General features: G+C 24.7%; 2 protein-coding genes across 4 annotated transcripts; one reads left to right on the top strand and one right to left on the bottom strand.

The window, feature by feature from the left end:
- Positions 1-625: 625 nt before the first annotated feature.
- LOC126906807 (nudC domain-containing protein 2-like) lies at positions 626-4,534 on the bottom strand. 3 transcript variants are annotated; one of them, XR_007704349.1, is made up of 4 exons: positions 4,092-4,534; positions 3,823-4,032; positions 915-1,167; positions 626-756 (listed from the first exon to the last, which is right to left on the bottom strand). XR_007704349.1 is itself a non-coding variant. In XM_050687676.1 (4 exons), the coding sequence occupies exons 1-3, from the start codon at positions 4,281-4,283 to the stop codon at positions 2,234-2,236; spliced, it is 411 nt and encodes a 136-aa protein (XP_050543633.1). In that variant the 5' UTR covers positions 4,284-4,530; the 3' UTR covers positions 626-756; positions 2,196-2,233. The 3 variants fall into 3 exon arrangements, 2 of the variants coding, with proteins under 2 accessions (XP_050543633.1, XP_050543632.1); XM_050687676.1 differs by lacking the exon at positions 915-1,167 and adding an exon at positions 2,196-2,242 and having other exon boundaries at positions 4,092-4,530; XM_050687675.1 differs by lacking the exon at positions 915-1,167 and having other exon boundaries at positions 4,092-4,516.
- A 114-nt stretch (positions 4,535-4,648) lies between these two features.
- Positions 4,649-14,224, top strand: LOC126906806 (protein zwilch homolog). The gene is made up of 13 exons (XM_050687674.1): positions 4,649-4,772; positions 4,960-5,109; positions 5,237-5,318; positions 5,761-5,875; positions 9,609-9,840; positions 9,918-10,073; positions 10,541-10,690; positions 10,989-11,196; positions 11,270-11,349; positions 12,455-12,657; positions 12,719-12,991; positions 13,686-13,804; positions 14,005-14,224. The coding sequence occupies exons 1-13, from the start codon at positions 4,770-4,772 to the stop codon at positions 14,115-14,117; spliced, it is 1,884 nt and encodes a 627-aa protein (XP_050543631.1). The 5' UTR covers positions 4,649-4,769; the 3' UTR covers positions 14,118-14,224.
- The last annotated feature ends 956 nt before the right edge of the window (positions 14,225-15,180 follow it).

Here is a 15,180-nt window from a genome sequence, read left to right as displayed (position 1 = left end):
ACACTATCTAAAGATTTGCATCGAAGCGTTTATTTTTGATAGTGATTTTAATCACAGTCAGATATCATTATACTTGATCCAACTATGCCACGTCACCACTTTGCCGCGACCACTCTGTGCTGGGTTTTTTATCTTGATTCGTGTTGATGCCTATCATTTGTTCGAATTTTATGTCCTTATGTTTGACCTTATACCTGAATAGGATTCTACGTATATAAAACAACACATGAAATTGTTTCTTTATAAACTGCGTATATAGCGGCTACTCATATAAATTAATCAAATAACTAGAATTTCGATAATCTGATAAAATGAAAATATTCAATATTAATTATGTTCCTTAATGGATCCAGATGCTAAACCGTTCAACGGAGACCCTTAAGTTGGCGATTAACATTTACGCTAGCGCAACTCGTAAAAATAAAATTTGACGAACCAAACGCTAAACTAGTGGAAAGTTTAAAATGTATTAAAATTGATTAACACCACTTTTTTGTTTTGATCCCAACGTATGTAGAATAAACGAGAGCACAAAATGTTGCTTCCTCTTATACTCAGCTGCTAGGTATATCTCAACACAAAATTAAATAATATTTTTAATATGAAAGAACGCCATATTAAAATATATACTGCATAATAAGAAAATTTTATTTTTTTAAATTACAATCGTTTTTTCAATCAATGTTAATTTTCGAAATCAGGCATATGGTCATAACTCTTTTGAAGTTGTGCTTTGCTAAAATCCATTCCAGGATACTAAAAAAAATATATATATATATATATATTAATATATTTATTCATATACAGCAAAAGCAATTAAAAAAAAACACAAACAAGTACAAATAATTAAAAGTTTATTAATGCATATCAATTTAAACAAACATTAAAGAGCTTAAAAGAGGTATGATAGTTACAGCAGAATAATCAAAAGAATGTGTTTATACAGAGTGATTGATTTCTTGTTGACTATTAGACTTATCCTACATCAATAAATTTTTTTTTTGGTTTCCATAGTTGTAATTATTTCTCCGTTTAATTATTTTTATGTTAATCCGTACCTCATTCTCAGTCTATATTCTAAAGTGTTATTAAATTGCAAAATACTGATTTAAAAGTTGTTATTGACTACATATTTTCTTGATTGAATCATTTTCTAACTGTAATATTCTATAATAAAAATTGATCACTTGTGGACAATATTATTTAAAATCAAAACTACATTAAAAATATTAAATTCAAAAAGCAACAAAACATTGTGGATACGTATTTCGGAAACAGTGTAACCTTATCAACACTATACACAAGTAATATTCTTTTACAAAAGTTTCAAAAAATAAATACATTTCATTAGATTACACATAAGTGCACCGATTCGTGAAACACTTAATTTTTATATAGCCCAGTTCAAATATGTATATTAATAGGTTACTCATATTTCAAATAAGTGTCACAGTTTAATTTATTGGTCCTTACACAGTTGACCAATACAAATAAGATAATCTAACAAATAATAAAAAACTATGGAACCATTTTAATTTTTTTTTAGAGGATGTGATATTTTTAGTAGGCTATTTAACAATTTTACCAGTTTTTAAGCAAAATAAAAGGTTGTTAATTTTTTTTTTCAACTTTCATGTTCCACGAAGGAAATTTAAATTAAACAAATGGAGGAGATTTATTTTCTCTAAATTTATATTAATTAAATGAAAACTTTAATATTAAACTGAAAATTCAAAGTGATGATCAATACATTAAAAATAATAACTTAATTAAATTAAAAATTCAATTTATATTTTAAATTATAATAAAACTGCTAATACTTCAATATATTTTAATTATATTTAATATAAAAGTTTTGTCCAACAATTCAAAAATAGTACTTTATTTTTTGAGTAGGATATTTTGTTTTAGGTTGATAGGATTAGGTATTTGTAAAATAAAGTTTCAAATAAAACGAATATACTGCTCATTCTATGTAAAAAAGTTTTTTTTTTTTATAAAAGTGACTTTTTTATGATTTTGAAATCAAATATATAATAATGTTATATTTTGTTTGAAATTTTAAATGAATAATTTTACATAGTACCTAAATAAATAATGTAAAAAACATTTAATTTACTTAAATACCCGATCCTGAAAGTAATGCAGAAAACAGCTTGTTAAAAGTATTATTTGAAGAATTTCATACATATTACCTATTTTTAATTTTGAAAAATATTTGATGAACTTTTTCCTAAAGAATCTGAAAATTTTCATTTATTTTAAAATTATATATTTATAATTTTATAATGTAAAATGTTATGCTAATACTGGTGTTGATATACAGGGTGGCCCACCACTCACTGACAACTTAAATAACTTTTGATCCAGTTAATATTTTTAGTTGATTTTTTTTTTAAATAATAGTTATACGTTAGGTCTATAGCTATATCTCAATAATTAATTTTTTTACATTTTATTAAAAATATTAATTATTTTTAAATTTTAAATAAAATGTAAAAAAAAAATCTAAGATAGCTATTTTGTAGAGTAGAATTTAAGAAAAATTTTAGTAAAAAAATATCTTATTAATATTCAGTAGTAAATATTCTGTAGCGTTTTGAAGTTTGTGAAAATTTGAATTTTCATGTACTATTTTACGGTATTAAACATTGAAATACGTATTGAGAAAAGGACAGAAGAAAACGCTATCTTTTCAATATACTTTTGAATGAGAGTGATAAGTAATAATTGCCTTATCTAATTTCTTATCATGGTATTTATGCCAAGTTTGTAATGTATACACACTATCATCATATGTATACACAGTAATCATGAAAAGATAGCGTTTTCTTCTGTCCTTTTCTCAATACGTATTTCAATGTTTAATACCGTAAAATAGTACATGAAAATTCAAATTTTCACAAACTTCAAAACGCTACAGAATATTTACTACTGAATATTAATAAGATATTTTTTTACTAAAATTTTTCTTAAATTCTACTCTACAAAATAGCTATCTTAGATTTTTTTTTTACATTTTATTTAAAATTTAAAAATAATTAATATTTTTAATAAAATGTAAAAAAATTAATTATTGAGATATAGCTATAGACCTAACGTATAAATATTATTTTAAAAAAAAATCAACTAAAAATATTAACTGGATCAAAAGTTATTTAAGTTGTCAATGAGTGGTGGGCCACCCTGTATTTTAGATTTACTATAAAAGAAATTTGTAAAAGTTCTTTTTTTATGATATGCTACACTAGACAGTCTACCTAGCTTAATTGGTAACATATTGTGTCTCAGTACCTATGTACTGCAGTTTTTATTGTGTTAAGTTATATAGGTTTTCTGGGTTTCTCTGGCACAATCAATAGTTTTTAAAATAGAACGTTAAGCATAAGTAAATAACAAATATACAATGGGTAAACTTGGTAATAAAAAAAAATGGTATTGTCTAAAGATACTTGTTGCTGAAAGAGTTTAGACTGATTTTTTAATATTAGGTTCTATACAAACATTTTAAATGTAACAAACACTATATCCTAGTAATGATGAACATTGAAAACCCTAAGCCTTAAAATTTTGCACTTATAGTATAAGATCAAGGAATTAAAAAAAAAAACATATGAAGATAAAGCTAAAAAATAAATACATTTTCATTAATAAATTTATTGCTCATCACCTTTTTTTTCTTATGTGTTTAGGTAATATTATGAGAAATAAAACTGATATTTGTCAAAATTACCAAAAGGAGCTCATCTGTAAACATACCACTAACTAATCTTAACCAAGGTTAAATCTATCATTAGTCTAAAAGAAAAAAACAGTATTTACCTCAATTTGAAATTTTTCAAGATCCATTTTTTTCCTCATTTCTATAAAAGTTAAAGGATCGGCCATAAATGACTTATCTTCCATTAATGCTTCCCAGACTATTTCTTTTTTTATGTAATCAGCTTTGGTTAGCACAATGTTAATTAAAGTACAATTATCTTCTAAAGTCCACACAGTTTCATCAGCATGTACTTTTCTATATAAATTACCCTTTTTCAAAAAGATTTAAATGAGTAAATTGATTGTATTACAGAATAAAAAAAACTTACAGAAAACAACAATTTTCCTAAAATTTCGCAGTTGATACTTGAATTAGTAACATTGACTTTTATATCTTTCGATTTTAAACTGATAGGAGATTTTATTTCAATATGAATTTCGTCGACAGTTTGCCACCATCTTCCCCATTCTGTATTACATGGAATTATGCCACTCTTCTCTTCAAAAAAACTTGAAGCCATGAAGGTCTTATAAGTATGGCAATATTAATCTATTTAGCTTGTTTATCACACTTGTATTACATAAAACTTTATTTTACAGAATATTTATTGCAATTTTTAGGTGTACTGTATTTAAAAATTGTAATACAAGTAAAATTTTCGTCAAATCGTAAAATACATTTACAGAATTTTTTAAAATTTACTATTATATATTATCAAAGATAACTATTTTTATTTATTAAAGATTATTGCAGTGACTCCAAAAGTGTCTGCTTTACAGCTGATTGTAGTTAGACTAAGATTAATAAACATTTCTTGTATTAATTTTTACCGCCAATTTTTATCACTCTGACATTTACTCATATAATAATCAAAATCGATATAATAATATTTTATATATTAAATTATTATATTATTTTAAATAAATTTTTAGTTTTATTAATACTTTTAATTATTTTAACCTTAAAATAGTTTTAGTTCTTTATTTTTCTATATTCAGCTATATTAATGGTAAATAAAAAAAAAATTCTAGCATAAAAAAATTTAAAATAGATCATATATATATATATATAAATAAAATTATTATAATTATATAATAATTATACTCATTATATTATAGTATTTTTAGTCAATTTTATCATGATAAACTAATAGAAACATGCATTTCAGTTTTAATTATTTAAATTATGTTAAATAGATGGATTTAAGTAATTTTACAAAAACTTGTCATGAAAAAGTTAATCTGAGTTCTGAATTTATTCTTACTTTATGCGATCCAAAAGATGTATCATACATACAACCATTTTGTAATGAAGATAATTTAAAGCCAATCATTTGTTATATCAATGTAAGTGATATTTACATATTATTTTACCTTTAAACTTTTATTATAATGAAACCCAACCAACAATTTTTTATACTTGAAATTATTCAAACAAACATGAATACTTATATTTGTGATAAATATATTTTAGAAAAAAACAGAACAAAGAATATTTCATTCTGCATTTGTACCAATTCAAAGCTCTGATGAAGATGACGATGATGATGATTTAGGTAAATAAAAAAATTGTTCATTACTTTTACTATGTAAAAAAAAATAGGTACAAAAGTTATATTTATACAATTAGAGGAGAGTAAAGAAAAATTCTATCCCAAGCGTTCTTTTGTTATATTACACTTAATAATCTATTAACATCTTATAAAATTTTCTTTTATTTTTAAATAATTAATGATGTATAAAAAACATTTATTTAACAATAAACATTATTTAAATGTTTACTAAAAATTATGTTTAAAAAATGTGAATGAGTATTGTTTTACCAAAATATATATTTTCTATAAATTAATTAAACTTAGTGGTGTTACTTTAAAATATATTTTTTTTTCATTTGTTACTTTAATATATTCTTTCACAATGTTTCAAATTGCAAAGGTCTTAACAAATTTTATTTCTAATATAGATTGTCAAATGTTACAATAATGTGTGGTTTTTTAGATTTAACTGGTAATCCTCTAGAATGTCCATTTAGTCCAGTGAAAGCTCAAAAAATATTGGTAGAAAGTCATAAGCCAGAAGATTGTCATAATCCATTAAATTTACTACAAGCAAGGTAAGTGAAATAATTAGTTAATAATAATCTTAAGTTGTATGATTTTTAACTATTCTTATTTGAATAAATAGTGCTTTTTTATTAATAATTTTAATTGAATCATTTTTTAGAACAAGGGCTCAGTCTTTTTTTGTAAAATATATGGTTTTTTAATGTAATTATTATTTTTTATTTGAAATTGTGTTTAAATGTAGGTTTTTATTGCGTACAAGAATTTACTAACGCAACTGATGATTGATACAATTACAGTGTGTATGTAGTGTTAAATCTTAACCTAGAGATAAGAGAGATCAGCTCTTGAAGAAAAGGGTTTAAGAATAAGTAGAAGTAAGACAGAGTATATAGAGAAAGAGTTTGACAAAGGAGAACACGAGGTAGGTGAAATGAAGAGATCAGTGGATCCTCTTGAAGTGGTAGAAAGTTTTAAGTATTTAGGGTCAATTGTGCTAAAGAGCGGTGGTATAGACGAAGATGTAAGATACAAGATTAAGTGTGGGGGTTAAATTGGAGAGAAGTGTCTGGTGTCATTGTGAGATAAAAGGATTCCATGAGGCTTAATGGTAAATTCTACAAGACTGTATTAAAACCAGCCATGATGTATGGTTTAAAGTGTTTGATGATTGATAAGAAATTAGAGCAGAGAATGAGTGTAGCAGAGATGAGAATGCTTCGATGGATGAGTAGAATGACTAGAGAAGATAAGATAAAGAATGAACATATAAGGGGAAGTTTAGGTGTAGTGTCAAGAAGAAGAAGAAGAAGAAGAAGAAGAAGAAGATGTAGTGTTAAATCTTAAATAACTGTCATATATATACGAGGTGTGTTCAGAAAATAACGCACATTTTTTATTTCGCGGGTTTGAAAAGTCTAATTCTCAAACAAAAATTTTTAGTTATGTTAATACACATGTCTCTGAAGTATGATAAAATTTTCAGCTGGGTTCATTTTTTACTTTGTCAGTAGCAGCCGCTAAGGTTAGACTTGTTTTTATAAGCTTGGTGGTTTTTGTTTGTTAAAAAAAATAGGTTAAAAGATTTCTATCAAATTTTGCTTAAAAAATTAAATAAAGTGTAATAAAGAGTGTGAAACCTTAACAAAGTCCTATGGTGAGTCTACCATAAGTAAAACAAGGATGATATAAGATGACCGTGAAGACATTGACGATTCCCCAGCACATCAACAATTGATGAAAATGTGGAAAAAGTGAAAGAAATGGTTATAAATGATTACCAAATTATAATCAGAGAAGTCGATGATGTTGAAATATTGATTGTCTCATGATATGAAATTTTTTCAATTATTTAGGTATGAAAGTGTAGCAGTTAAATTTGTTCCGAAATTATTGAACTTGGAACAAAAACAATGGCAAATGGAAGTTGCTCAGGAATCACTTAATGAAGTCAATTACGATGCAGAGTTACTGAAACGTGTTATAACAGGTGATGAAACATGGGTTTATGGATACAATGTAAAACTAAGGCTCAATCATCCCAGTAGAGGTATTCTGGATTGCCTATTTCCAAAAATAAAGAGAACCTTAAAGAGCCGTCGTTTTACAATCATAGATGACAATAAAAGTGCATCGCTGAATGAAGTGAAGAATATCCCAAAGATAGAGTTTGAGAAGTGTTTTGAGTATTGGAAAAAGCATTGGTACTAAAGTATAATATCTAATAGGAACATTTTTGAAGGCAATAACATAAATGTAAACAAACAAATAAATATTTTTTTCAAACAACGAAAATTCCTGTTATTTTCTGAACACATATCGTACTTCTCCATTACAAAAGAGATACCTCAATAGTTTGTATACTTAGTTTAGGATAATAATTTTTTCTAATATGATTTTTACCAATGGACATTATATATGATTAAATATTTTAAAGGGCCTTAAATAATTTTAAATAGGGCTAAATAATTTTAAATAAATATAACTAAAAATAAATTCTTTTCATTTTACATAAGAAATTTAAATATCTCAAAAGTGAAAAAGCTACCACTTTTTTTTCCAGTAAGCTCTTCAATTTATTTTTGAAAAGTACTGTTTAGTAAATTTTTAATTAAACTCTTACACTCTTTTCTTATTTTTACAACTATATTACCTTCGATGCTAAGTTGAGAAGGTATTGATTTTTCTATGATGTGTTTTTTTTTTGTGTCTGTTACCACTTTTTCTCAGCTCTCACCAAACCGATTTCTTTAAACAATATGTCAAAAGATCACAAATAGTATCTAGTCAAAGACATTACCTTCAAAAATTGAAAAATTTCCTTCGTTCTTAGTAAATGGAGGAACCTCCAAAAAAATTACAAATTTTAAAATCGCTAATTTTCGAAATTTTTTCAATTTTTTTTTACTTAAACTGCCATAACTTTCTTAAAAATGAACAAATCAATATATTTTTTTTTTATAGATGCTTGATGTCTTTACCTATCATTTGGTATATTTTTTTTATAAATTTGACCCTTTACCTTGCCCACAGGGAGGTATTCAAAATGACAACTTTTTCAACTTAACTTTTGAAAATGTTCAGAAAAATCTGACACTTTAATATATATCTTAAATTAAAGCTAATGTAATGTACTTTATTATGGAAAAAAAAAATTTGGACTGTATTTTGTCTTCACGGTGAAAATGGCTTCCGAATGTTATTTTTGTGTGAAAATTCTCGATTTTATATTTTACATTTTTTACTTTAAAATGCTATAACTATTAAAAAAATGTATAGATCAATACAATTTTTTCATGAGAAGTAGTATTTGTATACATCTTTCATTTTACATTCTTTATCTTAATCAGGATATCAATAAGGAAATAGCAGATCATGTAGCTTTTGGAATAATCCATCAATTTTTTTAAATTATACACTATCTAAAGATTTGCATCGAAGCGTTTTTTTTTATAGCGATTTTAATCACTGTCAGAACCCTGTTCTGGGTTTTTATTTTTAATGACATCTGGTATATTGTGTCGTAACACTATAAGTGGGAAGTGTAATGTAATGTGTACAAAGATGAAGATGAGGATGTGGTGCCTGCTGTTTAAGTATTCACGTGCGTGTTGTCGTACAGCTGTCACCGTGCTCGGCTGACACTCCGGGTAAGCTGTGGATGTCGAAAGGCTATTGTTATAGGAAGGGAATAAGGGTAACACCTAGGTACGAGGTACAGACAAAATGCAAGACACAAGTACTCTAAAATGTTGTGGAAGAGAGGAGATAGGTTAAAAAGGAAAAAACAAAGACTTTACTTTAAGCAGTAAGCCGAACAGCGACAACCGAGTACTGAGATTAATGAATGACACAAGGTACTGGAGTCGACTGACCAAGATGGTCAGGTCTTTTGGGTTTTTGGCAATAAATATTATTTGTTAATTCATCAGTGTCAGGAAGCGGATGTGCTATCTGTATTTTATTATAATAATTCTTACTATAATGGTAACGTGACACTATCACTACTGTTAGGTTCTTAACTTATCACATAATAAAAATAGTTGTTAATATAATTATATATATTATCAATATTATATACTTTCGAAGAAATTCCATTTTAATACATTACTCCTCATTATGTGTCTACTGTTTTTTTTTTTTGTAAAAGAATATTATTCTTTATTATTTTGTAATGTACTGGAATTGAAGTATAATGATATTACCCTAAGCAATATAAATTTTACTATTATGCTTTAGAAAATACTTTAATTTTTAGGTTAGTTAATTTATTACATATTTCAGACAGCTTATATATTTAAAATTTAAGAATAATGATCTGAAAGGTATACCAATGTATATATTGTGTGATGGGTCTAAAAATAATAACATTTTATTGGGTGGTGACATTTGTGAAGGATGGCACTCTCGATATTGGGCTGAATATAAAGGACAGAATGATGTAGAGCACGAAGAGCTTTCTGTTCAGAATATGATTCAAATTCATAAAAAGTTTCCTCAAGTATCATCTATGATGGTAAATAATATTTATAAATTTTATTTGACATTGATTTAAGATCTGTTATGTATCTTAATATGTAATATTATTTATAGTTAGAATCAAAAGTATCTGCAGTTATTAATTTAACTACATCTTCAAATACAGAAGAACTAACATTTATTGAAAATAATCCAGGAATGGTTGAACTTAACCTTACCTGGCGCAGACCATCACTCTTTGCACCTTTAATGTCTACAGAATCTTTTATTGTAAGTAATGAAGACATATTTTACAGAAAAATATTCCATGTTATACAGTACCTTCTGATAAATAGATTGAACCACTATTCTGTTTTATTTTTAATACTTATTCAATGATATTAATTACATTGAGACTTAGAAATAATAGTGATTTTTTTTTCATTTATTAAGTGAATACAAAATGTATTTTAGGAGGGGCCAAATTTTCAATGGAGCTGATAGTTATATTTCATATCTCTAAAAACTTTATTTTTTGATTAACACTTTGTTTTTAGAGAATTTTTTAGCAAAAAAATGATTTAAAAAATGTCTATCTTAGTGAAAAAATTTAATTATCCTTTACTTAGAAAAATTTCTAAATACACTTAAGAATGTTTAATAAAGCAAGTAATTTATTTATATATTTTTTTGTAAACATTATCATATTTAACTAAAATAAAAAATTCTTTTTTTCTTTTTTTATTTGTTGATCTTAGGATATTCATTGCTTTTTGGGTCATGAAACAAGTCCAATGCATCCACTTTGGCAACAACTTTTATTTTTAGAAAATCTTATTGAACAATTAGCGTTTATGAAAGATGAATGTTTAAGTAATCGTCAAAACATTGCGTTTCCCCAATATCAAGTAAGTAATGTTAATACTAGTTAGTGATACAATACAATTTAATTAGTTATCAATTGTGTAGTATACATTTAATAGTATCTATTAAACTTAATATAATACTTTGTATTAGTTATAATACAAAAAATAAAATATATCCAATTTTTACCCATTCAACAAATTTGTATTTATTTTTAGTATGTATTTATATTTGCATGAAATCATGATGTACTTACTAATTACTATTGTTTATAATTTTTATTTTATTTGTAGTTTCAAAAGATATGATAATGCTTAAATATACTATGATTTTAATTTTAAGGGTGATATTAAAAGAGGTACCAATGGTAATATAGTTGAAATGTTTCCATCTATGCTACAAAGTGTATCTTCAACATTGTACAAAAGAGGCAAGTTTGGTAGTCAAGAAGATAGTGATCAGAAGTTATTTTGTCAATGTGTGAGAGATATAATTACTGCTGAATGTATTCAACAGGAGTTCACTGATAAATTTTGGACTTACTTGTTGGGTAAAATAATATTTGATTGTGTTTAATACATATAATTATTCTACATTTATAAATACACCCATATATTTTCTAGAATGTAAATCATATAATGATTTAATTACTTGTTTTGATATTTTATATAAATCAGTAAGAAATGAAACATTCAAACCATTAGTAAGTTATTATTTGAAACACTTGTTGATATATAGGATGACTCATTAAAGCTAAGACACTTATTATGTTAGTAATTTGAAAACTTAATATAGAGAGAACAATTATTTGGTTCAAAAATATCTACAATATTATGTATAAAATAAAATGTATTTTTTTCATTCCTTTGTAAATAAAATCCTGTACTTAAATTTTAATTTTGCAGTTTGGTAGAGTGACCGATAGTAATTTGCAATGTGCTCTCCCCTAGGGTTCTAACAGTTAACTATGCTGTTTCTAAATGGAGCTAAACTGGCTCTATATAATTTATATCCTATTAAAAGGGCTGTTAGAGGTTTTGTGACCAATAAAATATAAATTCTCAATTAACAACAATAACTAGTGTTTATTTCTATATAAATATTTTATGTGTAATTATAACCTAATTGGGTCTCAAGAGATGTTGGCTAGTAATCCAAGTGAGGTGAGTCGACTATGGTGAACATACACAAAATTCCGTTAATAATAATAATAGATAATCAAAATAGCAATAAGTATTAATTTAATTAATTACAATGAGTTACCGCGAGAGTAGTAAAATGTAGACTGACATGATGTGTTCTAATTAATTAGAATCAGCATGTAATGTTTTGTGTACACCCGCACGCTGCATAACCATAGTTACGTTGTAGAGATGTTTGTAATAATTAGGTACTAGTATAGTCATTAAGTCTTAATGTTGGTTGAAGTATGAATAATCTGTCTTTAACAATAGATCAATAAATATAATTTAAAGTAAAAATTCATCATTCATTTTGTGTTTATAAGACTAGAGACAAGAATAATTTGTTTTTACATAGCCCATAAATTATGGTAGTTATTGATAAAAATTTTCCAATGCACTATGTTTTTGTCAATCAAAAATGATCAATTAAAAAATTATGTTGAATAAAAGAGTATATATTATGAGTATATTGTAAATATTATTGTACCAAATAATTTTGTTCTTTATGAAAATAAAGAAACATAATATAAAAACTTTTATAGTTTCCAAGAATATAAGTGTCTTATCCTCAATAAATCACCCTGAATATTTATACATATATTTTTTTTTTACAAATTAATTTAGATTAAATCTACCAATGGTACACGCTTAGCACAAATATTAAAATCTTTGCCCAGCAATACAGCATCTAATCCTGAAAAACTGTATGATCCTGTTCAACTTTTGATTGAAATTGGTATTGAAAAATTAAAAAATGATTATACTCAAGCTTTTGTCATATCAAAAATTGCATTACCTGAAAATTTGAAAATTGAACAAAATAATAAGTAACAAAAATAATTACAAATTTCTTAAGTCTTTTTTACAAAATTTAAATGCTTATTTTAGATTTTGCAATATTGATTATTCTGAATGGTGGACTGTTTTACACTCGTGGATGATGTGGTTAAGTAAAATTCATACAGTTTTGGATTTATCAGCTGTCACAGAATCTGTGTTGAATATTTCAACACAGTGCATTATGTCTGTGACAACGAATGCTTTGCGCCATTATCTCGGAGATTTATCACCCTTGAAGTCATTTAACTCTATTAAATCAATACCACCTCAAATTTTTCGTTCACAAATAAACACCCATTTTATTGAACATCATATTCCTAAGTAATTAAAATTTTTATTTAAAAATTTTTAATCTAAATGTGTTTAATATTACCTAAAAATTAATGTGTGTAAATATATTTATATATAATAATGCTCTTGATAATAATCTAATATGGAATTTATCTTCCTTATTGATTCAAAATTTACTTCTGGTTTTTGGTTTTTAAAACATTCAACAAGAAACATTTTTTGACAAAGTGATGATAACTATACTTAATACAATAAAATAATTAGTATTTAAAATAATATAAAATATAAGAATTGCTAATATAGATAAAAGTTAGAAAACTACTAACTTATTGTGTTACCAATTTTTAACAATATTTTCGGTAAAATGAAAACTGTAGCCTAGAAATGCAAAAAACTACAATTTTTCCAAAAATTTGATCTTCTTGCGTACCTTTTAATCAAGTTGTTAGATCCTAAATTTTATAGAAATTTTTCTAGATTTATAGAAACAAACTCAAATTTAAAAACTTTAAAAATTAGCTTCCCTATAGGGGTAGTATTTTTTTGGTAATAAATAATTATGTAGTTAAAATTGATATTTTAATAAATATAAAATAACCACTACTATGTAGGAAAAATTTATTCCAAACATATTAGATCTGATTAAAATGTTTCATTTAAATGTTTATACACAATTTTTATGAGAGTGGATGAAATAAATAATTTACCTTAAAATATTTTTTAGAATATTCACCTATGATAGTTGGACTTTACAACTTACATCTCAAAATAACATTAAGAAAGTTATGAGTGTGTTTCATAGAAATACTAAAAATATATTACCAAAAGTTATTATAAATAATCGTAAGTAAATTATAAATGCTAATTGAAAAATGATTTATTATTATCAGTGATAGAAACAATGTTAACACTTTATTATTGTTTCTTACATTTTTTAAAGTTAAAGAAAATATATATAAATTATGTGTATATAAATATGCATAATATTATTGAATTATTATATAAATATCATATGATAAAATTAATATTATTTATATTTTTAGATGTTTCAAATAATGACTTAGGAAAAAACAAAGTAATGGATCAAACCACTGTAACTTTAGAAACATATTATTGTATTAATTTTCATGCATTATCAGATAATCTATCTATATAATCAAGCTAATTATTATAATTATATTTTATTATTAGGTATAATACAATTGTTTTTACATACAGTTTTTGTATAAATACATAAATGTATCATAGTAATCAGAAAATCGAAATATTTTAATATATCAAAAAACAAAACATTATGTTATTAATGTATATATTTTTTTTATTACAATTTTTTCATAATTTTATGTCCAATAAGATGTGATAAATAAATATAAACTTATTTTATTTCAAGTCTATAGATTATTTGTGTAATTTTTTTATGAAATAATAATGTATTCTGCCACGGAAAATAAATGCAAATTAAGAATTATTATATTAGCTTCGATGCGAAGCTGAAAAGGTATTTTTTTACTATGATGTGTTTTTTTTTTATTTATTTATTTTTGTGTCTGTTACCACTTTTTCTCAGCTCTCACCAAACCGATTTCTTTCAACCATACGTCAAAAGATCACAAACCTTATCTAGTCGAAGACATTACTCTCAAATTTCCCTCGTTCCCCGTAAATGGGGGAAATCTCCAAAAAAATTACAAATTTTAAAATCACTAATTTTCAATTTTTTTTACTTAAAACTGTCATAACTTTAATTAAAAATGACCAAACCTATATAATTTTTTTTCTATAGATGTATAATGTATAATAACCTATCATAAAATATATCATTTGATATATTTTTTTTATAAATTTGACCCTTTATCTGCCCACAGGAGGGGATTCAAAATTGACACCTTTCTCACAAAAAATTTACTTTTGTTGTGAAATTGTTCCGGAAATACTGAAACTTTAATATATACCTTAAATTAAAGCTAATGTAATATACTTTATTATGAAAAAAAAATTCGGACTTAATTTTGTTTTCATAGTGAATACGGCCATTAAAGTTAATAAATAAATAAATTTTTGTAAAAAAATTATATTTTAAACTTTATGACGTTATAACTGTTTGAAAAATGTATGGATCATTATAATTTTTTTAAGATAAGTACTATTTATATTCTTCTTTTATGCGACTTTTTTTTTTAATTGGACCATTTCCCATTTATATATTATAAATATATATA

This window comes from Daktulosphaira vitifoliae, unplaced genomic scaffold (assembly GCF_025091365.1).
Source record: "Daktulosphaira vitifoliae isolate Bord-2020 unplaced genomic scaffold, ASM2509136v1 Scaffold_5, whole genome shotgun sequence".
Lineage (NCBI taxonomy): Eukaryota > Metazoa > Arthropoda > Insecta > Hemiptera > Phylloxeridae > Daktulosphaira > Daktulosphaira vitifoliae.
The sequence above is the reverse complement of the archived record's forward strand: the minus strand, read 5'-3'. Positions and strand labels throughout refer to the sequence as shown.